Raw genomic sequence first — 26,016 nt, 5'->3', positions numbered from 1 at the left:
CTGAAGGCCTAGGTTGTGTCTAATTAGGTAGTTAATTTTCCAAAAAAAAACCTAAACAAGTTTTGTCACTGAGTTCCTTTGTGTAACAGGGAGCTGGAGGTGGAACTGAATGAAAAGATAGAACAGCTATCACTCAATCAAAAACGGTCAGATTTAATAAAGAATAAAATCGAGTTATCTTATTCCAATATCAATAAAGCACATATGAAAAGGAGACAAATCCAGGTCAGTAATTGGAAGACCAAAGGAAAATGTAACTGAGTCTGTTCTTTTCATCTTAAATTATCAACTGTCCATCATAATGGAATAATCCCAGGAATTATCTCCTATTGTATACTTTTCAGGGAAGAATAACTAAAATTGAGCTAGAATTTGGAGATTTAGAAAACATTGAGGAGCCCCAGCCATTTCATATTCCCACACTAGTAAGTGTTAAAATCAATTATGACTTACTTGTATTTTGATATCCATGTATGCTATGTTTTGAATGCTGCACTGAATATTCAGCTGTTAATTTTTCTTTCACTCATCATTGAATATTTTCAGAGACTTGAGCCAATCCACAAAAATGAATCCATTATATAGGGTAGGGTGGTAGCCGATTCCTTCTATTATGAATGCAAGCTTCCTTTTTTTTAACTTTTCACTAGAGAAAAGAAACCCGAGACATCTATCACAGAATTCTGTCAGCCAAAACTAACTTGGAGCAGGCAAGAAAGGATATGGATGAGCATCGGAAGTTAATGGATGAGGATGAAAAGAAATGGAAAGAGATGAGAGAGAAAAAGCATTCAATAGCAGAAGAAATTGACTCAAGAAAGGTGCAAACTAATTATGCAATGTTTTGCAAACTGTTATCAGATTTAGAGATTTTTCTAAAAAAAATTAACGAAATGAATTGCCACAACAGGAAGAACTAAGCAAAATGGACACAGAAATTGAAGTATATAAACAAAAGGAAAAGCATTTGGAAGAGGAAAGAAATAAACATTTGGAGAGAATAGACAAACTAAAGAAGAGCTTGGAAACTAAAGAAAATACTTTAGAGGTAAGCGCTGGTTTCTCTATCTAGTATATTGACTTAAAAACAATTATTAAAGCTATTCTTCTAGTGAGCAGACACGAAAAGCGTTCTGAAATAAAATGGTGGAATTTACCACAATAATATAACCAATACATATAATGCGCTATAATATTGACATTTTTCAAAGCACTTCAAATAATAGTCTATTGATGAGCAGTCACCAACCCTTATTTATGTGTGCTGTTTGATGGTGGGATCAGTGAATGAGAAGAATTGCTGCTGACTGACTTGTTGCCCTAGGGATAGCTGGGTTTGGTTAATGGCCAGTTTCTGGTACCTGTCTATGCATGTGCGCAGCTCTGCCAAGATTTCTTTCCAGCAATATTGCTAGTTGAAGAGTTGAGTCTTATGTTGCCAAGCAAAATTAAAGAACTAAACCTGAATTCTCCTCTGAGTAACTGCAGAGTTTTACAACAAGAAACGGGGCAGGAATGCATTATGCCAGATTCTCTTTAGACATGGCCCAGTTTTTCTCTACCATTTCCAGCAGATGATTAGAAATCCTTAGCCCAGAAGGGGCAGTCGAATGAAGCAGTGATGATATAGTTCCAGATTCTCTTTAGACATGGCCCAGTTTTTCTCTACCATTTCCAGCAGATGATTAGAAATCCTTAGCCCAAAAGGGGCAGTCGAATGAAGCAGTGATGATATAGTTACAGAGATAGTAGGAACTGCCAATGCTGGAGAATCTGAGATACCATGGTGTGAAGCTGGATGAACACAACAGGCCAAGCAGCATAGGGGAGCAGGAAAAGTGACATTTCAGGTCAAGACCGTTTTTCAAGGCCCTGCTTCTCTGATGCTACTTGGCCTGCTGTGTTCATCCAGCTTCACACTGTGTTATATTAGTGATGATATAGTGGCACCATTTGTTATCCCTCTATGCTCATGATGTTCACACTTCACAAGACAGTCACCCAGACTGTGAAACACCACTGAAAAGATAGAAATTAATTTAAAGGGACAAGAGACAGAATTCTTAATTCTTGATAAATTTTGGTCATTTTTCTTTCTCTGCTTCCACCTCCTCTCTTCATCTCTTGCTGTAAGGCTCATTATTTCTTCATCATTTTAAAAAGTGCATAACAAGGGTGAATTTAGTCTTGAGCACTTAAGTAAAAAGCATGACCCCGAATTACTAACCTGTTTTACACCCTTCTTGAGTGGAATATAAATTAGGTTATGGATTTGATGCTTGAAAAACATACTTCAAGGAAGATGAGAAGGAGTAATGGGGAAGAGAGGTGAGCTGGTCAAGCACCGTGGTGGGGTGTGGGGGGTGGGCACGGTGGGGCGCATGCTACCTGTTTGATGCCCTTAATGTTAATACACTCCTAAGATTCTCTGGATGCTGAACTTCATAAAGGAAGCAATTAACAGTATGTCCTGAGCACTGAAACCTGACAAACAGCCAATGTTCATTATAGGAATCTGAAATGTTAGCCTTGTAGCTGTGCACAGTTGTAGTAAGTGGTTCATTGATGCATTGTTTGCCCGTCTAAGTCATTTAGTCCACTTCACTGCAATAAACCACAGCGGCAGCATGACTGAAGACGACAGTTTTATATTGTGGCAGAATACCTGCAGGTCCACAGATTGATGGATTGTTTCCACTTGGCTTTGCATATTCCCTTCATCAATTCTGTTACCTACATCAGTGGGAAATGATTCGCTTCTCTGAATTTCCACCCAATCATACAAGTGAGTATCACCTTTCCTGCTAGTTATGCAATTTTTTCTTGCATGGTTCAGTTATCGAACCTGAAAGGATATGTTCAGGCTATTCCGAAGATATCTGACACAGGTTTGACTGGAGCACTTTCATACCACTCCAGCACAAGTGAAAGGGACACAGCACAATGAAGATATGTGGCAGGTGCCTGGACTATTCTGGTTGTACTCTATAGCATTGCCCAAGATTGCAACAGTGCTACATAATATTCATGCACAGAGATGCCTCACCATGGAGGTCTAGAAGACAGAAGGCACTCAAAACAGCAACAATTGTTTGAAAAAACAAAGGCAGCCCAAATTGGCTATGGATTGGAGCGTATTGCAGGACGCAAAGGAGTTTCATTCTACTGTCATAGAAGAAATTCTCCTTTGGCATCTGGATCTGGTAAAGTGAGTTAACAATCCTATTTACATCTTTTCTCTTCACATTTCTGTTGTCATCTGGAAATCTTCCCATGTACAACCAGAGAAAGCACTTAAAAGCCACCACTGGGTTGTGACAGCACAGCAGTATCCTTTGCAGTCACTCACTGAGGTGTCCCAATCCTGGGTCTGGTTTGATAGTCTTTCTGCAGGAGTGTGAGTAGTTTGTTTGATGTCTGTGATAAAAATACTGCAATATTAGCATTGATTATTCATTAGATTATGTATTACTAATTAAAAGGCACACATGGTTCATGTCTGTTATTCCTAGGTGTCATTTACAGCATGCAGAAAATTAAGTTAAAATATTAGGAATATTTGCACCATTGGCATGGCAGAGTCATGTTATTCTGTAACTGCTTGTTACGCATGTTTTGTTTGATCTCATTTTACCTAAATGGGGACCTCCTCAAGAGATCTTTCAAAGTATTTGGCATAAATTAATGAATCAAACCAACCCACTCAGTTCTTTGAATATGTAAACAACCGAAGTTACTGTGGTGTTTTTTTGTTTTACATTGAGTTGTGGGTGCGAACCTGGCATTTAGGAAAGCAAGGGCAGGGTCATTTTTGACATTTCTTTATTCACAAGGTGGCACGGTGGCTCAGTGGTTAGCTTTGCTGCCTCACAGCACTAGGAACCTGGGCTCAATTCCATCCTCTGGCAATTGTCTATGTGGAGTTTACGCATTCCCTGCATGTCTGCATATGTTTCCTCCAGATGCTCTGGTTTCCTCCCACAGCCCAAAGATGTGCAGGTTAGGCGAATTGGCCATGCTAAATTGCCCATAGTGTCCAAGGATGTGTAGCTTAGGTGGGTTATAGAAGGATGGGTCTGGGTCGGATGCTCTGAGGCTTGTTTTGGACTTGTTGGCCAAAGGGTCTGTTTTCACACTATAGGGATTCTATGACAAGGTGTGCATATTAGTGACAAAAGTTGGCATTTAGTAAACTTCTGTTGTCCTGAAGGTAAGGTTGAACCAATTTCTTGGAGCACTCCAGTCAGTACGGTGAAACTATTGTGGTGTCAACAGGGAATGAAACAGGCTTGGCAAAGAAAGAATGATACACTTCCATTTCAGAATGGTATGTGACTTTAAGGGGAATTGGCAGGTTGTAGTGTCCCATTTGTCTGTTGCCCCTGATCTTCCAGATGATGAAAGTCACAATTTTGGGATTTAATGTTAAAGAAGCCTTTACAAGTTACTGTAGTCTATCTCATCAATGGTATACATTGTCACTAGTGGTGGAGGCAATCATTAGAACTAGAACTAGAATTAGAACAATAAACAATGGTTAGATAGGTTAGATAGGGTGGATAGGGAGAGCCTTTTTCCTAGGATGGTGACGGCGAGCACGAGGGGGCACAGCTTTAAATTGAGGGGTGAAAGATATAGGACAGATGTCAGAAGTAGTTTCTTTACTCAGAGTGTAGTAAGGGAATGGAACGCTTTGCCTGCAACGGTAGTAGATTTGCCAACTTTAGGTACATTTAAATCGTCATTGGACAAGCATCTGGACGTACATGGAATAGTGTAGGTTAGATGGGCTTCAGATCGGTATGACAGGTCGGCACAACATTGAGGGCTGAAGGGCCTGTACTGTGCTGTAATGTTCTATGTTCTATGTTCTATGTTCTAATAAATGTTTAAATTGAGTTATTCAAGCAGACCGCTTTGTCCTGGATTGTGTTGAGCTTCATGAAGACTACATGTCGAATTTATTTTTTGAGGGCTTGAGTTTTGAGTGATTGTGGAAAGATGAATTTATTTTAAGTTCTGTGGATACTTGGATTTGTTTCATGTTTGGAAGGCCACTTTGGACATGGAAACATGCTCCTTTTTAGCAGGGCATTTTTTTTGGAAACCTCATCGCTTCATCACATTCTGAATTTGTTTACTGGAGTTCACCTGCCTGATAGAGAACTAGTTTCATTTTGAACAAAGTTTTAGTAGAGGTGGAGTTTGTTTGTTTTTCAGTGGGGAAATCCAGCTCACTTCTTTGTCTTTCTGAAACACCCTGGCCATGAGTCAAATGTGAGATCTGGTAGTCCTCTTGAAGAACATTGGGAAAACTTCTTGGGACATGTTTTCTTTTGAAGTTGTGTCTGCCAAGACTCCAGAGGCAACACTGCCTGTCTAGTGATCTGTCTCTGTGCTAGAATGACAGATCAATTGCCATCCGAACAATCAACCTTGTATTTTCTCCTTAACCAACTAACTATTATTAGTCAAAAATGGTATTTTACAATGTGAGCCTCTGGAGAGAAAATCTATCATATTCGCTTTACTTGGTCGGTGTCCGTGTGTGTGTCCATGTGTATGCGTGTGTGTGTCCATGTGTATGCGTGTGTGTTTGTGTGTGTGCCCATGTGTATGCATGTGTGTTTGTGTGTGCGCCCATGTGTATGCGTGTGTGTGTCCATGTGTATGCGTCTGTGTCCATGTGTATGCGTGTGTGTTTGTGTGTGTGTCCATGTGTATGTCTATGTGTGTGTGTCCATGCCTGTGAGTGCCCATGTATGCCCATGTGTGTGTTATTTAAAGGGTATTGCCATTACTGTCATGGCTGTGTCTGTTTAATTTTTGCTTTTTATGGTTGTAAACTGAGATGAGAAAGAACTGTTTTAAAACCGGTTATTCAAAGATTGCATCAGAGATAATGGGAACTGCAGATGCTGGAGAATCCAAGATAACAAAGTGTGGAGCTGGATGAACACAGCAGGCCCAGCAGCATCTTAGGAGCACGAAAGCTGACGTTTCGGGCCTAGACCCTTCATCAGAGAGGGGGATGGGGAGAGGGAACTGGAATAAATAGGGAGAGAGGGGGAGGTGGACCGAAGATGGAGAGAAAAGAAGATAGGTGGAGAGGAGAGTATAAGTGGGGAGGTGGGGGGGGATAGGTCAGTCCAGGGAAGACGGACAGGTCGAGGAGGTGGGATGAGGTTAGTAGGTAGGAAATGGAGGTGCGGCTTGGGGTGGGAGGAAGGGATGGGCGAGAGGAAGAACAGGTTAGGGAGGCAGAGACAGGCTGGGCTGGTTTTGGGATGCAGTGGGGGGAGGGGACGAACTGGGCTGGTTTTGGGATGCGGTGGGGGGAGGGGAGATTTTGAAGCTGGTGAAGTCCAAAGTGACACCCTTGTTCGCTCCCACTGCCCTCCAACCCCACCACACCCAGCACCTTCCCCTGCAACCGCAGGAAGTGCTACACTTTCCCCCACACCTCCTCCCTCACCCCTATCCCAGGCCCCAAGATGACTTTCCTTATCAAGCAGATGTTCACCTGCACATCTGCCAATGTGGTATACTGTATCCATTGTATCTGGTGTGGCTTCCGCTACATTGGGGAAACCAAGCGGAGGCTTGGGGACCGCTTTGCAGAACACCTCCGCTCGGATCGCAATTATCAACTGCACCTCCCAGTCGCAAACCATTTCCACTCCCCCTCCCATTCTCTAGATGACATGTCCATCATGGGCCTCCTGCAGTGCCACAATGATGCCAACCGAAGGTTGCAGGAACAGCAACTCATATTCCGCTTGGGAACCCTGCAGCCCAATGGTATCAATGTAGACTTCACCAGCTTCAAAATCTCCCATTCCCCCACCGCATCCCAAAATCAGCCCAGTTCGTCCCCTCCCCCCACTGCATCTCACAACCAGCCCAGCCTGTCTCTGCCTCCCTAACCTGTTCTTCCTCCCACCCATCCCTTCCTCCCACCCCAAGCCGCACCTCCATTTCCTAACTACTAACATCATCCCACCTCCTTGACCTGTCCGTCTTCCCTGGACTGACCTATCCCCCCCCACCTCCCCACTTATACTCTCCTCTCCACCTATCTTCTTTTCTCTCCATCTTCGGTTCACCTCCCCCTCTCTCCCTATTTATTCCAGAACCCTCTCCCCATCCCCCTCTCTGATGAAGGGTCTAGGCCCGAAACGTCAGCTTTTGTGCTCCTGAGATGCTGCTTGGCCTGCTGTATTCATCCAACTCCATACTTTATTATTCAAAGATTGCTGTGTGTTTTGTAAAACAAGTATTTTGACACTCTTGGAAAGTATTGTGTACACAGTTATTTGAGCAAGCAACAATTGAAGTAGTTGTGGGTAAACTGGAGCTGATGGGTTGTGTACAGATGCAGTGGGGTGGCAACAAGAAGTTGATTGGTCTATGACTAGATAGTGATGCCAAAAGTCTTTCGCCTACCAAAAACTGTATGGGTAACTGATGGGTTTGGGGCTAGGGCTGAGAGAAATATTTTGATCTTCACCAGCACAGAAGCTGTCTTTTTGTTCTCTGTGGTCAAAACTCACTTTAAACCTGACGAAAATGAGTTCATCTTTTCTTTAGCAGTTATTGCGAGCTGGGACTTTTACCTGATAAGTCAAGGACCTTGTATAAGTGACCCAGCCACCTTGTGTCTACTGAAAGAATGACAACTGAAAAGTAGCATTCTGACCAGCATAAGGATCATCTCAACAATGTGTGAATAAGAACCACAGAACTACCTCCCAGTTTTCCACCACCCATAAACAATTTTTCTGTGTGGTGTGTGTGTTTGTGCGTATGTGTGTGTGTGTGTGTGTGTGTGTTTAGGTGTAAAGGGGAGTTTATAATACTATTAGATGTTTAATTTATAGTGTGTTACTACACAGAAACAGACAGCCAATTCAAATCTGACAATTCCCTGACCATCTGATTGTCTCCTCTACAAGGTCCAAATTCAACATCTGCTGCATGCTTGCATTTCGCATCTTTTCAAACTTGCTGGAACCAATTTTCAGATGCTCACCTTATTCGTTGCCATCTTTTGCTGTTTGTTTAAACACAATGCTCTTTCCTGGTGATAAGCATCTATAGAACCTTGATTGGGAACCAACCTACAAATTACTTCCAAGCCTGGCCTCATGAATCAACAAAAGCTTAATTAGTCTATTTTCTTTTTAACACAAGAGGTCACTCAGATCTCAAAATTCCTCTTCAGCTCACAGCTCACAGGTCCAAACCAAAAATTAATAAAAGAATAAAACCCAAAAAAAATCAACAAGGGCTCTAACAAGTGATATTTGCTGATGGTTTATAAATGTTTACCTGTACCTTGAATCTGTTTCCATGTTATAAGCAGTTGTTCTTGTTAAGTACAGAAACTTGGCCTAAGCTTTCCACCAGCCTGGGTCTCATAATCGGGTAAATTGGATAATTTTGCACTTATTTTAAAATCTTTAACTTTTGTGATAATTCCAGAAATAGCAGGGCTGTACTTCCAGCGCACTACCCCTGTGACTCATAATAAATAATATATTCACATTACAAACTGCATGTGTTAATCAGTTCTGCATATTCATTGAATGAGTCATATTTAATTATCAATTAATAGTTTTCTGTTTATCAAAGAACAAATGGTTGGATCTTTTTATTCTAAGTCTAATGTAGTGAAAGCATATGATGAGCCATTTGGGGAACTGGGAAAAAAGTTATATTGTGACTGGTGCAATAATGGGGCGAGAGAGATACAGAGCTCTTCTCTCATCTCGGTCATCATACTTGACTGTTGTTGGAGTTGCTCTCATTTGGGAAATGGAGAGTATTTCATTTCACTCCTGACTTGTCTTTATGGAAAGGTTCTGGGAGTTGGGAGCTGGGTTACCTATTGCAGAACTTCCGGTCAATGACTTAAACTTACAGCCAGAATATTTATGTGGCAAGTCCAGACTGATCATGTTAACTCATGGGATATTGTTGATGTGGCTTTCAGTGATGGTGTCAAAGGGAGATGGCTAGCTTCTCTCTTACAAGAGATGGTCATTACCTGGCACTTTTTCTGATGTTAACATTAATTGCTACTTATCAGCCCAAGCCTGAATGCTATCTAGATTCTATTGGATGCAGACAAACCTTCCTTCATCAGTTGAGCATTGTAAAGGAATTGAACACTGGCTAATCATCATTCATCAGCCTATTTCTGATATTACGTTGGAAGATCTTTGAAGCACCTGAAAATGCTTGGATCAAGGACACTAATGTGAAAAGCTCCTAGGGATGGGATGAGTGGCTTCAGAAAGCTACAACCACCTGGGTGATGCTGAGCATGACTCTAACTGAAGGAGAAGTTTCCTTCTGATTTCCATCAAGTTCAATTTCAATAAGTATCACTGATGGAAAATTTGATCTAATGCTGGCTCCTTATCAGGGATATCACTGTGATACCTGCAATGAGCTCTTATGTCTACGTTTGGGTCAAAGCCATGATGATCTTTGGACTTGAATAGTCACTCAAACTGAACCTTTGTGAGTAACTGCTGCTTGGAAGCTTTGTACATGACATCATCTGTCACTGAAAAAACATTGATATGTTTGCAATTGGCTAAATCAGACTTTTCTCAGCTTCTCAGTATAGGATACACCTGCATTTTCTACTTTTATTAGTTTTACTGCAACAGCCTTGCTAGATGGCTAGCTATGAAGCACGTCTTCAGCGCTACATCTGGGATCTTGTTAAGGCCCATAGTCTTATACTCAATCAGTTTAGTTGCTTCTTACTATCATATGCAGTGAATCAAATCATCTGCAATGCTGGGCGACTCAGAAAAAGACTGATATGGACCATTCCCCCGACACATCTGCTTGCAAATGGTTAGAAATGCTTCAGAATTCTCTTTCACACTCACATGTTGGACTCTACTAATATTGAGGACAGGGATAGAAAATAAAACAAAGAACTGTGGATGCCGGAAATCCGAAATACAAAAACATAAATTGCGAGAGAACTTCAAGAGGTCTGTCAGCATGTGTGGAGAGAAAACAGGGTAATGTTTTGAGTCCAGTGACACTTCAGAACAGAAGTAGAGGTTGATTTTGTTTTGTTTTATAGATACTGCCAGACCTGCTAACTTTCTCTAGCTATTTCTGTTATTGTTTGTTTAAGGACAGGGGTGTGTATGAAAGCTGTTCCTCTTTAGAGATAGTAGGAGCTGCAGATACTGGGGAATCCGAGATAACAAGGTATAGAGCTGGATGAACACTGCAGGCCAAGCAGCAACATAGGTGCAGGAAGGCTGACGTTTTGGGTCTAGACCCTGAAGAAGGGTCTAGGCCTGAAACGTCGGCCTTCCTGCTCCTATGATGCTGCTTGGCCTGCTGTGTTCATCCAGCTCTACACCTCTTTTCTTTTAGTTGTTTAAATGTTTGTCATCCTTCAAACTGAATGAACAGGACAAGCCAACAGAACATTGAAATTAGAGTTGGCTGTGGGAATGTATAACTCAATCAATGATATTTTTTCAGCTTGTGGCACTGTGTTATCGCTTCACCAGGTTAGTGCTTCATTTATAGGTACTGACGGCATCCGCTGCTAATGTGCTCTTTTGCACGTTTTATTGAACAAGGCTTTGTCCCACTCAGCATCAAAGTTACCCAAGTTCCAAGTAAGCCACTGTTCAATGAGATTGCAGGTTTTATAACTCAGAGTTTTTCCTCAAAATATTTATGACTTTTTCTGGGAGGACAATTTGATGTTTTTCTTCACATGGGGTTGAAAGTCTTTGAAAATCTCTTCCTCAAAAAGAATTAAAAGCAAAGTCTTTGAATATTTTTAAGACAGAGATGGATAGATTCTTGATAAGCCAAGAATTGAAAGGGTATCAGGGCAAGCATGATATTAACGAATTGAGGAGGAGGCTCAAGATAACAGATAAGACAACAAAAGAGTTTTACAGGATGGATGTAGAAAAGTGGTTTCCACTTTTGAATGATTCTAAAACTAACATTCCACAGATAATAAAGAGGAAGAGGAAAAGAAAATTTTACATCTGCATTTTGTTTTTTCTACCCTGCCTCAGATTATCCTGAATGGATATAGAATGCCCAAACACGGGGATTTCTAATAAAACTAGTACCGGGCTGCACCAATACTTTTTCAGACCACAATGTAGGGATCACAATGTACTGCTTTGGAGCCAAAAAGCCAGAAAGTGGATGAGATTTTCAGGCAGCATCTGCTCTTCTGTTTCAAATGCTCATTTATAGATAATAGTCTTGCACTCAGCAAAGCTGGGTCATGTTAATTCATCCAGCTCCACACTTTGTTATCTTGGATTCTCCAGCATCTGCAGTTCCCATTATCTCATGTTAAATGGGCTGTGGTGTGAGCTTTGGGCCATCTGCACTCATCACAGCTGCTGTACAAATTGGGTTCGTGAACATGACTAGCACTCAATATGAAATCTGTCACCCTTCTATCAGATGAGGATCAACAATACAAAGCTAATCAGTGTCATTCAGTGTGTATCCATCACAGTGGTGATGCCCGAATGGCAACTCACCCTAATGATGCCAGTTCTAGCTGCTGCAGCTGGTTTTCAGATATAACTTTCACTGAAGCATCGCATGGGTTTTGGGTTGGATCAGGTCAGTTGTCTCGTTTTATGTACACTCTTGACTTCAATGGAGACTAAATTTAGGGCCTATATATAATGGGCAGCCAATACAAACCTGCCTATTTCCTAGCATTTAATATAGCTTCATCAGTCTCATTTTCTGCACAGACTGAGTTTGATCACTGGGAGCTTAGATGGAAGTTTAAAATGAAATTAACACCTGTGCTGGTGAAACAGGAAATTATTGGGCTGGCCTCATCAATTTTTCAATGGTTGCTCAATATGAAGAAATTCTGAGAGAAATACACAACTCAATCTGTCTACCTTTGCTCACAAAGAGTTAGATATTCCCCAACTAATATGAAACTAGATGTAGATTATGGTGAGCTGTCTGAAGCACACATCCATTCAGCAAGATGTTCCAAGTACCACATGCTGCTTTGCCACTTCTTATGTTCTTATTTATTCCAGCGAGATACTGCTAAAGCCAGGCAGATTTGTGTGCAGCGATTAGAAGTCTCTCGAGATCCCAAGAGTATTGATGTGGAGATCAATTGCTTGAGGGAAAGGATCAATATGGCACAAGAAGTCCATGGGAACAAGGAAGAAATTACAAGGTATTTGTAATGCACACTGCTTATCCAATAAATGAAGTACTCTCGCCTTTAATTGTGAAGATTCATCCTCTGATTCTATACATAACATAACTTTTGTCTAACAAAAATAGTTCAGTTACCTGTTCTACCCTGTAATAGCCTGAACCTGCAATGTGGGAAAACCATTCTGTGGAGGAGGTGCAAATATTTGTGAAGGGTAGATTCAATGTCTGCTTCAGTGTAGTGATCTGGAGTCACTTAAATCACCAGCCCTTTAAAGTAGAACAGAAAGACTTGTAGTTTTTAGTTAGATTACAAAAAGTTACTCACTGCTGAGTGCATTGATTGACAGACCATCTACTGTAGCTTCTTAAAAAAAATGTTTTTGTAATTTCAATTGTCAATAATCTATTGTTTACACTTGTAACATTTGTTATTCTTCCTGAGCCCATAATAAATACTAAATGGCATTGCAAAAGGTTTGAAACCATTCATCTCACCAGATGACTGTATTGACATTTTGACTGATAGCTTTAGAGCTTATTAAAGGATTTGATGCAGTTAGGGAAATAGATGCTTGGTTTTACAACAAATCGACTGCATGAACAATTTACGTGTATGAATGGATTTCATGAATGACATTATTTTCATAATTGAATGTGCTTGAATGAGAACTTCATTGGAATGTCAGAAGTTTATTTGTTCCATATCTTCATAACTCCTGAGGTCTGCCAATTGTGCATACAGAGTACCAATTGCTAATGGATGTATGGTATGAGGAAGCATGGAGATGACACAAGGGTGGCATTGGGAATGTGCAGAAGTCTGGATGGGAAATGGGAGATGGGAGGTGACATGGGATTACGAGGGAAAATGGGGAAAGGATTGTTTGAGAGAGGGTATGATGGTTAGAAGACCTAACAGCCCTTAATACAACGGTACTAAAGTCCCAGAGAACTGTGGTAGGGCTTCCAACCAGCCACCCTCATTAGCCAACTACAATGTGTGGCCATCTCTGAGCTCCCTACCGAGGTGGCAAGTCCAAATCCATCCCAACCTGTCAACCCAGAATGAAAGAGTGATAAATGAGGGCTCCTTTAAATGAAAGATTTGTCCAGTCAAGAGGTTTCCTCACATAAATTTCCCACATCTTGCACAAAAATCTGGCTCCTTGCAGTTAGAGTGCAGTTGCTAGGTCTTCACTTCTCTGTTGCCAGCAAGCAGTGCTGGAAAAAAACTTGCCTCATGGATTCAACCTTTCTATTCTCCTTTCAGCTTCTGCATTTCCCAGTCAGGGAAACCCGAATGCCTTGACTTCAAACTTTAATGACTCAAAGTGAAGCCACATAGAATCACTATTATATTCAAAATGCTCAGTCTGTTTCTTGTGCGAGGATAGGTTATCTCCATTCATCCCTGATGTGGAGGTGCTGGTGTTGGACTGGGGTGGATGAGTTCAGAAATCACATGACACCAAGTTATAGTCCAACAGGTTTATTTGAAAACCCAATCTTTCAGAGCCTCAATCCTTCTTCAAGTGTTAGTGAGAGGCATAGTCTCAGACATGGATTTATAAGTAAAAGATCAAAGGTTCGCACCATTGATGAGGATGTACTAAGCAAACACAAGATTCTGTTATATCTTTAATCAGTCAGAAAGTTTTAATTGATTAGTATGTATATGTAAATCCCTGAATTCGTTTCAAGTCATGGTCCTGAGAGAACTAAAAGTTTTATCAGTTAAAGAAGATGTGACATTTTAGGTCAGGCAATGCATGTTAGGTGTGGGGCTTTGTTTAGAATCTGTTTCTGTTTTAAGTTTGGAGTCAGCCTGGTTGTAAACTAGGAATTGATAAAATGCCACATTGACTGAGTGTCTATATATTGTGTGCTTTTTGAACAAAATAAAATGTATCGACAAATATAAATTCATCCCACAGATTCACGTGTGTGTGTGTGTGTGTGTGTGTGTGTGTGTGTGTGTGTGTGTGTGTGTGTGTGTGTGTGTGTGTGTGTGTGTGTGCGCACACACGTGGGAGACAGTGTGTATGTTTACATGAACCCAAGACCCTGGTGGGGGCCAACCTCATGGGCATTGAACTTGGCTGTCCACTTCTGCTCAGCGATTCTGCATTGTTGTGTATCCTGAAGTCCACCATGGAGGACATTTACCCGAAGATCTGAGGCTGAATGTCCTTTCACACTTCAGCATTTTAGCTTTTTAATCTCCCACCTGAAATCAGACTCATTTTGGAGGTTTATATTTCTCCTCACTGTCTCCACAAATCACAAACCCCACCCCCAACTCCCCAGCCGCTGAAATCCCAAATCACTGAGATTTATTTTGTACTGAGTACGCATTTCAAAGCCATTAGTATGTCTGAGATTAATAACCTTTAATGTTTTTGGACAGGCAGTACTTTGAAATCTTAAAATTGCAAAAGAACATCCAAGATGGGATTAAGCGCCTGAAGAATTTTATGCAAATGATCGATAAAATAATGAAGGAAAGGCACAAAGCTTATGAAAGCTTCCTGAAGTAATTGTCGTGGTTTATTCAGTAAATATACTTCTATTTGTTGAACTATACTTAAAGTGCTTTTATATTTTGCTTCTTCTTGAAAATATTGTGTCTGTCATGTCCTTGTAGATGAGTTGGATATGATTATCTAGTTTCTTTACACAGTTGGTGAAAACTTGAGACACAGAATTCTGATGCTCCTGGCTGGAAAGTTGCAATAGATTCTTCTCCATAATGCTAATGTTCTAGGAGATGCAATGCTTGCATCTTGAAATTAAGCAGGAACAAAAGGCAATAGATGACTGCATCTGGTTCAATTGCCTTACACCTACAGCTACATGACTTGTTTTTGATATTGGTGAGGAATTGAATGTTGATGGTTATAATTATTGAGGTATCTGGTTTGATCTTGGGTTTTATTTGATCAAATGTTGTTTCTGACAGCACCAAGAAACAACCAATTTGTTATAATTGACTACCTGTAATTTATTGACTGGTGCAGCTCTATCTCCAAAATGATCTCCTTCTCCTGTGAACCATCTTGTTAACGTAACTAGACAAACAGTGCTATATAAATGCAAGCTGACTGGCAATAGTCCCGGTATTCTAATTGGTTAGCAAGTTATTGGAATTGTATGGATTGGATTGCATATTGGCCCATTTGGCATCTTAGATATAGCTCAAAAAATGTATTAAACATATTCTCTCTATATGCTTCCTGCCCAACAAAGGTTATTTATTTTCATTCTTTCTTCTAGCAAATTGCCCAGCATTATATATAGTATCTATTGTATATGATTGTTTTAATCATGATGGTATTTTCTCTCTATGTTTGAATTAAATAGGTCCATGTCAATTCGTTGCAAACTTAACTTCAGTACTTTGTTGTCTAAGCAACAGTATTATGGAATGATCAAATTCGACCATAAGAATAGAGATCTTTCAATCATGGTGAGTTATTCATGTGTTCATTTGAAGACATACTTTGAGGAATATGCTACACAAATGTAGAATAATATTGTAGCCAAAATATATATAAAAATGTATACAAGCACTAATACAAAAGAACAATACTGCAGATATCAGAAATCTGTTTATAAAAATTAGGTAAAAATCTGAAAATGGTCAACAGGTTGGGGACTAACTGCAGGCATGACCTTTTATCAGGAATTAATTAATTAATCATAATTAGCACTTCTCTCTGCATGTCAGTTATTCGTACCAAATAATTAGCATGTTATCAAGAGCAAATAGCTACATGCAGCGTTAGTCAGTGTTGACAAAATAACCGATACTTCCCACAGATGATGATAGTCTTATAAAATAGAAAGATCGAAGCGTTACACTGGAAATCTCATGATAAGTAAACTTAAAGGTGCCTTTTTGAGGGAATTAGAGTTAAATGGGAATTCAAGAGAATATTACGTGAATGAGGAGCATACGTAAGAAAAACAATGCGGGTGGGTGATGCAAGTCATCTTTACTATGAGATACTGAAGACCAAGAAAGCTTTGGAAGAGTGATGAAATGTGATGGAGGTCTATTGATTGAAATAGGTCTTAAGGGTGGCACATGAGCTTTCAAGGTTAGTTATCATGATGTGTGGATAGTACTGGGCTTGTCCAATGAATCACTATAGTTTGATGAAACGACCCCATATTTCACTTTGAGAATTAGTTATAAGGGGTGAATGCTGGAAACCCATACAACTGTTGTAGGATTGCCATACAATATACAAAATTAATGGACCAGAAAGACTCGGTGCTTCATCAGGTTGCCGCATTTGGATTTAGTTTGCTGCAGCAGGTCTGTGTCATATGTCATGGCAGGGCATCATTTTTAGACTGGTTCTGTCCTGTTACCCAACTGCTCCCATTTCATAGCTACATAATCCACTGGAAGGGGCAAAACCTCAGAGAGGAAAAAGGGTTTTAATACTACTCTGCAAGATTCCTCTCCAACTTCCTCAGGTGATCAAGCAGTTACACTGCAGATCCTGAGAAAAGTAAATATAAAGGTGCTGATTTCAGGGAATTAAAGTTAAATTAGGAATTCAAGAGAAGAATAAGTAAACAAGAAGCATATGAGAAAATATAGTACTCTCTATAGTACAGGTGGGTGCTATGCGTCATGTTTGCTATGAGATGCTGAAGATCAAGTGTTATCAAAATAGGTACTTTCCTCCTATATAATGCAATCTCTGCTCCAATCAAGAACAAACACATTTCCCTCTTGAAGTGCAGACAAAGTCAACATCCTCCACACTGTCCACTTGAGAAAGAAGACGCTATCCTACTCTGAGATAATTAAAACCCATGCCTTGTCAATCTGCTTTCTAACACAAACTTACCAATAAAGATGCCATTCAGTCCTTTGACTTTACAGACCTCTATCTATGCCAGTTTCATGCCATTTTAAAATAAACAAACATTGAAGAGGTAATTAGTAAATGATGAATATGTTGGGCTGTTTCCAGTTTTAGAATTTAGTCACATACGAACTGAACAGCCACAGAGAGGGACGTTTTTATTTCCATGTAATAGAAGGCAACTAATTCAGTAAATTACTTGTATACTCAACTTTGGGAATGGCAAACTGTCCACCTCCCCATTATATTCTGTAAACTCTATGAGCTCACTTTCTAAGTTTTCTTTGAAAAACCTGATTTTCACCACCTGTGCATTTAAGTCAATCATGATCATTGTCACATGCCTCATTTCTTCTTTTTTATGTATCCTGTGACCCACAATGTAACTCCTGCAATGGGAACCTCTGAACATACCCCGCAAGGAGCCTCCTGCTTTTACCATTTCCTATCTTTATTCAAACTGATTCTACATCTCGTTCTTGTTCTTTCAAGTTAGGGTCACCCTTCAGCATTGAACAAATGTCATCCTTGATTAACAGGACAAGTCCACCACTTTTCCAGTGTTTTGTGTTTGTAATACATCAATTACGCTTCCACAGTTGGATGAACACAGCAGGCCAAGAAGCATCTTAGGAGCACAAAAGCTGATGTTTCGGGCCTAGACCGTTCATGTCCTCCTAAGATGCTGCTTGGCCTGCTGTGTTCATCCAGCTTCACACTTTGTTATCTTGGATTTTCCAGCATCTGCAGTTCCCATTATCTCTTGCTTGAAGCAGACTTTATTTACATGAATTTGAGGCACCAGGAGGGTGTGATAACTGAATGGACCCCCATTTAACTTATGCAGGAAGACCTCAGACAGTGGTCCTTGCCAACTGTGTCTTGGTGGCAGCTGCCCCAAGCTTTAATGCGTCCCTTAGCATATAGTCCTGCATCTTTGAAAGTGCCTGTCTGTAACACTTGGTTGCAATTAATTCCTTGTTCTGACAGACCAACAAGGCTCAGACAGACCATACAGCATTGTTAGAACAATGAGGAGGGGTCTCATAGAAACCTATAAAGTTCCAAGAGGACTAGAGAGGGTTAACCCAGGAAGGATGTGTCTGGGATAACAAAGTGTGGGGCTGAATGAACACAGCAGGCCAAGCAGCATCTTAGGAGCACAAAAACTGATGTTTCGGGCGTAGACTCTTCTCGGACCAGTGCTGGGGAGTGCTGCACCGTGATAAGTACTGTATTTTCAACGGAAAGTTAAATCAGGGAGTTGTCTATGCTTTTGAGTTGCTTTAGAGGATTTCACAACATGCTTTTGAAGAAAAGTAAGAAAGTCGTATCCAATGCCTGACTAATATTTATCTTTAAATCGACATTGTAAAGAAACAAATTATCTAACAGTCGTCGCATTGCTGTTTGTGGGAACTTCTTGTCTGAAAATTCACTGCTGCCTTTTCTGCATTAGAAGAGTGACTACATTTGAAAAATGTTTCACTGGCTGAAGAAATGCTTCAAGATGTTAGTGGGTCAGAAAAGGCAATTCATAAATGCAAGTCTTTCTTTTCAAGTTGTTGTAAATGTCTTACTGAAGGTTGAATGTGGAGAAGGAATGAAGACAACACAAGGTGATACAAGACTCCTTTCTGGAGGTGAACGCTCCTTCTCAACTGTTTGCTTCATTCTTTCGCTGTGGGACACCATAGAGTCTCCTTTCTGTTGTCTGGATGAGTTTGATGTTTATATGGTATGTTTATATTTAAGACCACAATCTCCTGGTTGCTAAAAGTAAAAAAAAGCAACATTTATTGTAATTCATTATTTTTCCCTTCAGTGGGGACATAAGATGTTTGGCATTATTGAGTCAATTTCTAAACAATATTTTCTCCAGTTGAAATAAGCATGGCATCGTGTTAAGCTATAAAAAGATTTGGAAAATCTGTTTGCTAACTGGATCTCTTTTGAGGGTGTTTGGCTCAAGCAGTTTTTCTGTACTGCATGCTTTTGTAGATTATTAGCTATACCTTTTAAATTTTCTGACAACTGTATTAATTTGAGTTCATCAACATTTGTAAGTTCATAGAAGTTTTCTGAATTTGTATAATGCAGCCATATGATAGCACATCACTCATGATACACCTTAAGCAATGACCAAGAACAGTTCGGACTCTCAGAAACTATAAACTTCAAGTTCTGGCAGCTGCTTGCATGTGATTTAGTTGCAAAGGTTAGAAAGTCAGGCTTCTGGTTTGTACTTTCCTTGGTCGAACGGTTATTGTGTATTGAATAGAGAAGGTCTTAATTTCAAACTCAAGTTAATTTATGTATTTAACCTTCAGGAAGGTCTTTGCACTCCACTTAGGGAGGTGAATCAAAGGCAGATCAACCTCATCACATCTTTATGTGTCTATGCCACCGTTTTGACTTTTGACTGGTGTTTGCAACTGGAGCTGAAAGATCAAATCTCATTTCTTTCTTGTAGTACATCATTTATTTCAATTTGTGAAAAGGCTCTACTAACTTTCAGCATTTATCCCGAGATATGTTGTTCTCCTTCTATGATTACTTCTGAGTTAAATTGACGAAATCTTAGAATTCAAGTTGAGTGGGCAAATGTAAAGCTATGATTTCTTCACCCCAGAGACCTGTGAGTGCAAAGGAAATTAAAATGTTTAAAAAGTGTTTGAAACTGGAAAGCAAGTGCATTAAAAGAAATGAAGAAATGCAAAAGATTAAAATGGCAGAGCACGTCTGATAATCTGTAGAAGTTGCTATTCTGAAATTATATACGTATTTGTAACAAAAACAGAAATTGCTGGAGAAACTCAATTGGTCCAATAGCATCTCTGGAGAGAGAAAGCAGAGTTAATGTTTTGAGTCCAGTGGCTCTTTTTCAGAACCCAATTGGACTCAAGAAGTTAACTTTGTTTTCTCTCCACAATGCTGTCTGGCCTGCTGAGTTTATCTAGCAATTTCTGTTTTTGTTTCAAATCTCTGGCATCTGCAGTTTTATGTATTTATATCCTTGTTCAATTCTAGGATATGGTTAATCGTAGGATTTCTATTGACCTGATATTGCGGGTGGCGGATTCTATAAAGTGTGATCAATTCTTCTTTTTTACTCCACTGACTACAAGGTACAGTAAGACCATTTCCTTTAATGAAACAATAAATTGATTTATGGCCTTGTGTTAAATGAATATAAGTGTCAAACACATTACTAACCTGATTTTACATTATTAATTCTCAAGTTTGTCCTTGTCTAGGGGCTAGATTCTAGAGAACAAAGCCTTGACAGGAATACCATACGTTTTGAGATTTCACATGCAGTTTCTTTTCCTGGTTACATATATTCTTAAAAGTCAAAACCTTCCAGGTCTATTTGGAGGCACGAAGAAAACTTACTTAGGCAAGATGGTGGCGTAGCCCAGCATTAACCTGCCTTAGCCAAATCATTAGCTGAGAGGGATTGTCTGAGCTCCACATACTCACCTAAGCTGCAATTCTGTCAGACAGAGTTGGCCTCCTTGATTAGTTAACCACAATGGGCAGGCAGTCTGTAAAGAGATGGGGCAGGTCCCTTGATCTGTGCATAACTGAGGGACTGGAGTGAGGTAGAATAGGAGATCCAACTTCCTGCTGTTGCTTCCAGTCCCCATGGTGGACCTTTCCCCATGACTCTGACAAAACAACACAACATTTGCATGGGCTGTCCTCCATCCTGGGAGTCCCGAGGGCTATTTTACTGCCTGCAGCCTCTGATGGGATGGAAGCTTTTGGTTAACATTTCCGGGCCCTGATTCCAGTTGAATTTCATGGTTGCCAGAAGATCCAATGGATTTTCACATTCTGACAGACTATGGGTTTCCTTCCTCCAATCCCTCCTGCTTTCTAAGATAATAAAATGTGAGGCTGGATGAACGCAGCAGGCCCAGCAGCATCTCAGGAGCACAAAAGCTGACGTTTCGGGCATAGACCCTTCGTCAGAAAGGGGGATGGGGTGAGGGTTCTGGAATAAATAGGGAGAGAAGGGGAGGCGGACCGAAGATGGAGAGAAAAGAAGATAGGTGGAGAGGAAGTATAGGTGGGGAGGTAGGGAGGGGATAGGTCAGTCCAGGGAAGACGGACAGGCCAAGGAGGTGGGATGAGGTTAGTAGGTAGGAGATGGAGGTGCGGCTTGGGGTGGGAGGAAGGGATGGGTGAGAGGAAGAACAGGTTAGGGAGACAGAGACAGGTTGGACTGGTTTTGGGATGCAGTGGGTGGAGGGGAAGAGCTGGGCTGGTTGTGTGGTGCAGTGGGGGGGGGGGGGGGGAACGAACTGGACTGGTTTTGGGATGCGGTGGGGGAAGGGGAGATTTTGAAGCTGGTGAAGTCCACATTGATACCATTGGGCTGCAAGGTTCCCAAGCGGAATATGAGTTGCTGTTCCTGCAGCCTTCGGGTGGCATCATTGTGGCACTGCAGGAGGCCCATGATGGACATGTCGTCTAAAGAATGGGAGGGGGAGTGGAAATGGTTTGCGACTGGGAGGTGCAGTTGTTTATTGCGAACCGAGCGGAGGTGTTCTGCAAAGCGGTCCCCAAGCCTCCGCTTGGTTTCCCCAATGTAGAGGAAGCCACACCGGGTACAGTGGATACAGTATACCACATTGGCAGATGTGCAGGTGAACCTCTGCTTAATGTGGAATGTCATCTTGGGGCCTGGGATAGGGGTGAGGGAGGAGGTGTGGGGGCAAGTGTAGCATTTCCTGCGGTTGCAGGGGAAGGTGCCGGGTGTGGTGGGGTTGGAGGGCAGTGTGGAACGAACAAGGGAGTCACGGAGAGAGTGGTCTCTCCGGAAAGCAGACAGGGGTGGTGATGGAAAAATGTCTTGGGTGGTGGGGTCGGATTGTAGACGGCGGAAGTGTCGGAGGATGATGCGTTGTATCCGGAGGTTGGTGGGTTGGTGTGTGAGAACGAGGGGGATCCTCTTTGGGCGGTTGTGGCAGGGGCGGGGTGTGAGGGATGTGTTGCGGGAAATGCGGGAGACGCGTCAAGGGCGTTCTGGACCACTGTGGGGGGAAAGTTGCGGTCCTTGAAGAACTTGGACATCTGGGATGTGCGGGAGTGGAATGCCTCATCGTGGGAGCAGATGCGGCGGAGGCGGAGGAATTGGGAATAGGGGATGGAATTTTTGCAGGAGGGTGGGTGGGAGGAGGTGTATTCTAGGTAGCTGTGGGAGTCGGTGGGTTTGAAATGGACATCAGTTACAAGCTGGTTGCCTGAGATGGAGACTGAGAGATCCAGGAAGGTGAGGGATATGCTGGAGATGGCCCAGGTGAACTGAAGGTTGGGGTGGAAGTTGTTGGTGAAGTGGATGAACTGTTCGAGCTCCTCTGGAGAGCAAGACCAACCTCAGGGAATCTCTCTCCCATGGCAACTCTCTTGTAATCTCTTCGGCCTTGAAACTGCTCGACCATGTCCTGAAGCAATATCGGCGCTGCCTCTTGCTCCCCGGAGGAGCTTGAACATTTCATCCACTTCACCAACACCTTCCACCCCAACCTTCAGTTCATCTGGGCCATCTCCAACACATCCCTCACCTTCCTGGATCTCTCAGTCTCCATCTCAGGCAACCAGCTTGTAACTGATGTCCATTTCAAGCCCACCGACTCCCACAGCTACCTAGAATACACCTCCTCCCACCCACCCTCCTGCAAAAATTCCATCCCCTATTCCCAAATCCTCCGCCTCCGCCGCATCTGCTCCCACAATGAGGCATTCCACTCCCGCACATCCCAGATGTCCAAGTTCTTCAAGGACCGCAACTTTCCCCCCACAGTGGTCCAGAACGCCCTTGACCGCGTCTCCCGCATTTCCTGCAACACATCCCTCACACCCCGCCCCCGCCACAACCGCCCAAAGAGGATCGCCCTCGTTCTCACACACCACCCCACCAACCTCCGGATACAACGCATCATCCTCCGACACTTCCGCCGTCTACAATCCGACCCCACCACCCAAGACATTTTTCCATCACCACCCCTGTCTGCTTTCCGGAGAGACCGCTCTCTCCGTGACTCCCTTGTTTGTTCCACACTGCCCTCCAACCCCACCACACCCGGCACCTTCCCCTGCAACCGCAGGAAATGCTACACTTGCCCCCACACCTCCTCCCTCACCCCTATCCCAGGCCCCAAGATGACATTCCACATTAAGCAGAGGTTCACCTGCACATCTGCCAATGTGGTATACTGCATCCACTGTACCCAGTGTGGCTTCCTCTACATTGGGGAAACCAAGCGGAGGCTTGGGGACCGCTTTGCAGAACACCTCCGCTCGGTTTGCAATAAACAACTGCACCTCCCAGTCGCAAACCATTTCCACTCCCCCTCCCATTCTCTAGATGACATGTCCATCATGGGCCTCCTGCAGTGCCACAAAGATGCCACCCGAAGGTTGCAGGAACAGCAACTCATATTCCGCTTGGGAACCTTGCAGCCCAATGGTATCAATGTGGACTTCACCAGCTTCAAAATCTCCCCTTCCCCCACCGCATCCCAAAACCAGCCCAGTTCGTCCCCTCCCCCCACTGCACCACACAACCAGCCCAGCTCTTCCCCTCCACCCACTGCATCCCAAAACCAGCCCAGCCTGTCTCTGCATCCCTAACCTGTTCTTCCTCTCACCCATCCCTTCCTCCCACCCCAAGCCGCACCTCCATCTCCTACCTACTAACCTCATCCCACCTCCTTGACCTGTCCATCTTCCCTGGACTGACCTATCCCCTCCCTACCTATACTCTCCTCTCCACCTATCTTCTTTTCTCTCCATCTTCGGTCCGCCTCCCCCTCTCTCCCTATTTATTCCAGTTCCCTCTCCCCATCCCCCTCTCTGATGAAGGGTCTAGGCCCGAAATGTCAGCTTTTGTGCTCCTGAGATGCTGCTGGGCCTGCTGTGTTCATCCAGCCTCACATTTTATTATCTTGGACTCTCCAGCATCTGCAGTTCCCATTATCACTGATACAATTTTAACCTCCTGCTTTCTAATTTGCTCGGAAAATGGGAAATTATCACCTTTTATTTGGGAAGGAATCAGATACTTTGGAGACTTTAAGCGACTTTTAGATAGGCACATGGAGGATAGTAAAATGTAGGCTATGCAGGGTAGTTTGGTCTTAGTAGGATAGTAGGTCAGCACAACATTGTGGGCCGAAGGGCCTGTTCTGTTCTATGTTTTATGTTTTAAAATCTGTATCAACCACTGATAGGAAAGCCATACAATGTGCAAGGTAGCATCAGTTCAGCTACATACCAAGCATAAAAATAATTTCCGGAAATTTGGTGGGAATGATAGTCCATTTTTGAGTCAATGCTCTCGACTGCAACATAATTTTAAATGATAGCATTGCTGCTGAATTTAGGTTTGTTGATGGAGCTAATTCTGTAATTTAAAGGCATTTTGCAAATATTACTTGGGGTCTCCCAATGGTATAGTTGAGATTCCATGCATTGCTCGGCATTGTTACGTTACATACAGATCAGGATGATACCAGATTAAATCTTAGCTACTGATATATCAGCTTCCTATTTTGTGCTTGAGCATTGCGCAAGTAGTTCACTTGGATTTAATATCATCAACTACTCTATGAAGTTCACTCAACTTTGCTTTTCCTCACCCAATATCTAGGTCAATGTGACACTTCCTATCATGTAATTCTCATCATCTTCAAAAGGTTCAATCTACCTTCTATCAAGGGGAAGCTCAGGCTATAAATCAACAGAGGATATAAGTGTGGGAAATGAACAACACGTTTTCAGAAAGAAAGTGCATGTATTATGGAGATTTACCAAAGTTTTCTGACACCAGAAGGGGCCATTTGGCCCATCGTGTCTACACCAGCTCATTAATTGAGCATCATTATTTGCAGACGACACTAAGGTCGGAGGTGTCGTTGACAGTGTAGAGGGCTGTTGTAGGCTGCAGCGGGACATTGACAGGATGCAGAGATGGGCTGAGAGGTGGCAGATGGAGTTCAACCTGGATAAATGCGAGGTGATGCATTTTGGAAGGTCGAATTTGAAAGCTGAGTACAGGATTAAGGATAGGATTCTTGGCAGCGTGGAGGAACAGAGGGATCTTGGTGTGCAGATACATAGATCCCTTAAAATGGCCACCCAAGTGGACAGGGTTGTTAAGAAAGCATATGGTGTTTTGGCTTTCATTAACAGGGGGATTGAGTTTAAGAGTCGTGACATCTTGTTGCAGCTCTATAAAACTTTGGTTAGACCGCACTTGGAATACTGCGTCCAGTTCTGGGCGCCCTATTATAGGAAAGATGTGGATGCTTTGGAGAGGGTTCAGAGGAGGTTTACCAGGATGCTGCCTGGACTGGAGGGCTTATCTTATGAAGAGAGGTTGACTGAGCTCGGTCTCTTTTCATTGGAGAAAAGGAGGAGGAGAGGGGACCTAATTGAGGTATCCAAGATAATGAGAGGCATAGATAGAGTTGATAGCCAGAGACTATTTCCCAGGGCAGAAATGGCTAGCACGAGGGGTCATAGTTTTAAGCTGTTTGGAGGAAAGTATAGAGGGGATGTCAGAGGCAGGTTCTTTACGCAGAGAGTTGTGGGAGCATGGAATGCGTTGCCAGCAGCAGTTGTGGAAGCAAGGTCATTGGGGTCATTTAAGAGACTGCTGGACATGTATATGGTCACAGAAATTTGAGGGTGCATACATGAGGATCAATGGTCGGCACAACATTGTGGGCTGAAGGGCCTGTTCTGTGCTGTACTGTTCTATGTTCTATGTTCTATGTTCTATTATTTAGTGCCAAGCTGCTTCTATTTCCCCAGATGCTTGTGCATTATTTTTATCCAAATAATCATCCAATTCCCACTTGAATGCCTCCATTGAATCTGTTTGCACCATACTTCCAGGCTGTGA

The 26,016-nt window shown here is 42.3% G+C and overlaps 1 protein-coding gene across 1 annotated transcript in view; it reads left to right on the top strand.

Annotated features, from left to right (window-relative positions):
* LOC125452656 (structural maintenance of chromosomes protein 6-like) overlaps positions 1 to 26,016 on the top strand; it is a 104,559-nt gene that overhangs the window by 73,324 nt on the left and 5,219 nt on the right. The window contains exons 18-26 of the mRNA XM_059645708.1: positions 90 to 225; positions 345 to 425; positions 651 to 821; positions 911 to 1,048; positions 12,087 to 12,232; positions 14,624 to 14,749; positions 15,577 to 15,682; positions 18,685 to 18,837; positions 20,130 to 20,227. Of these exons, the coding sequence (XP_059501691.1) occupies positions 90 to 225; positions 345 to 425; positions 651 to 821; positions 911 to 1,048; positions 12,087 to 12,232; positions 14,624 to 14,749; positions 15,577 to 15,682; positions 18,685 to 18,837; positions 20,130 to 20,227 (1,155 nt within the window). The remainder of the gene's footprint in view (positions 1 to 89; positions 226 to 344; positions 426 to 650; positions 822 to 910; positions 1,049 to 12,086; positions 12,233 to 14,623; positions 14,750 to 15,576; positions 15,683 to 18,684; positions 18,838 to 20,129; positions 20,228 to 26,016) is intronic.

The sequence above is a fragment of the Stegostoma tigrinum genome, chromosome 4 (genome assembly GCF_030684315.1).
Source record: "Stegostoma tigrinum isolate sSteTig4 chromosome 4, sSteTig4.hap1, whole genome shotgun sequence".
Taxonomy (NCBI): domain Eukaryota; kingdom Metazoa; phylum Chordata; class Chondrichthyes; order Orectolobiformes; family Stegostomatidae; genus Stegostoma; species Stegostoma tigrinum.
The sequence above is the reverse complement of the archived record's forward strand: the minus strand, read 5'-3'. Positions and strand labels throughout refer to the sequence as shown.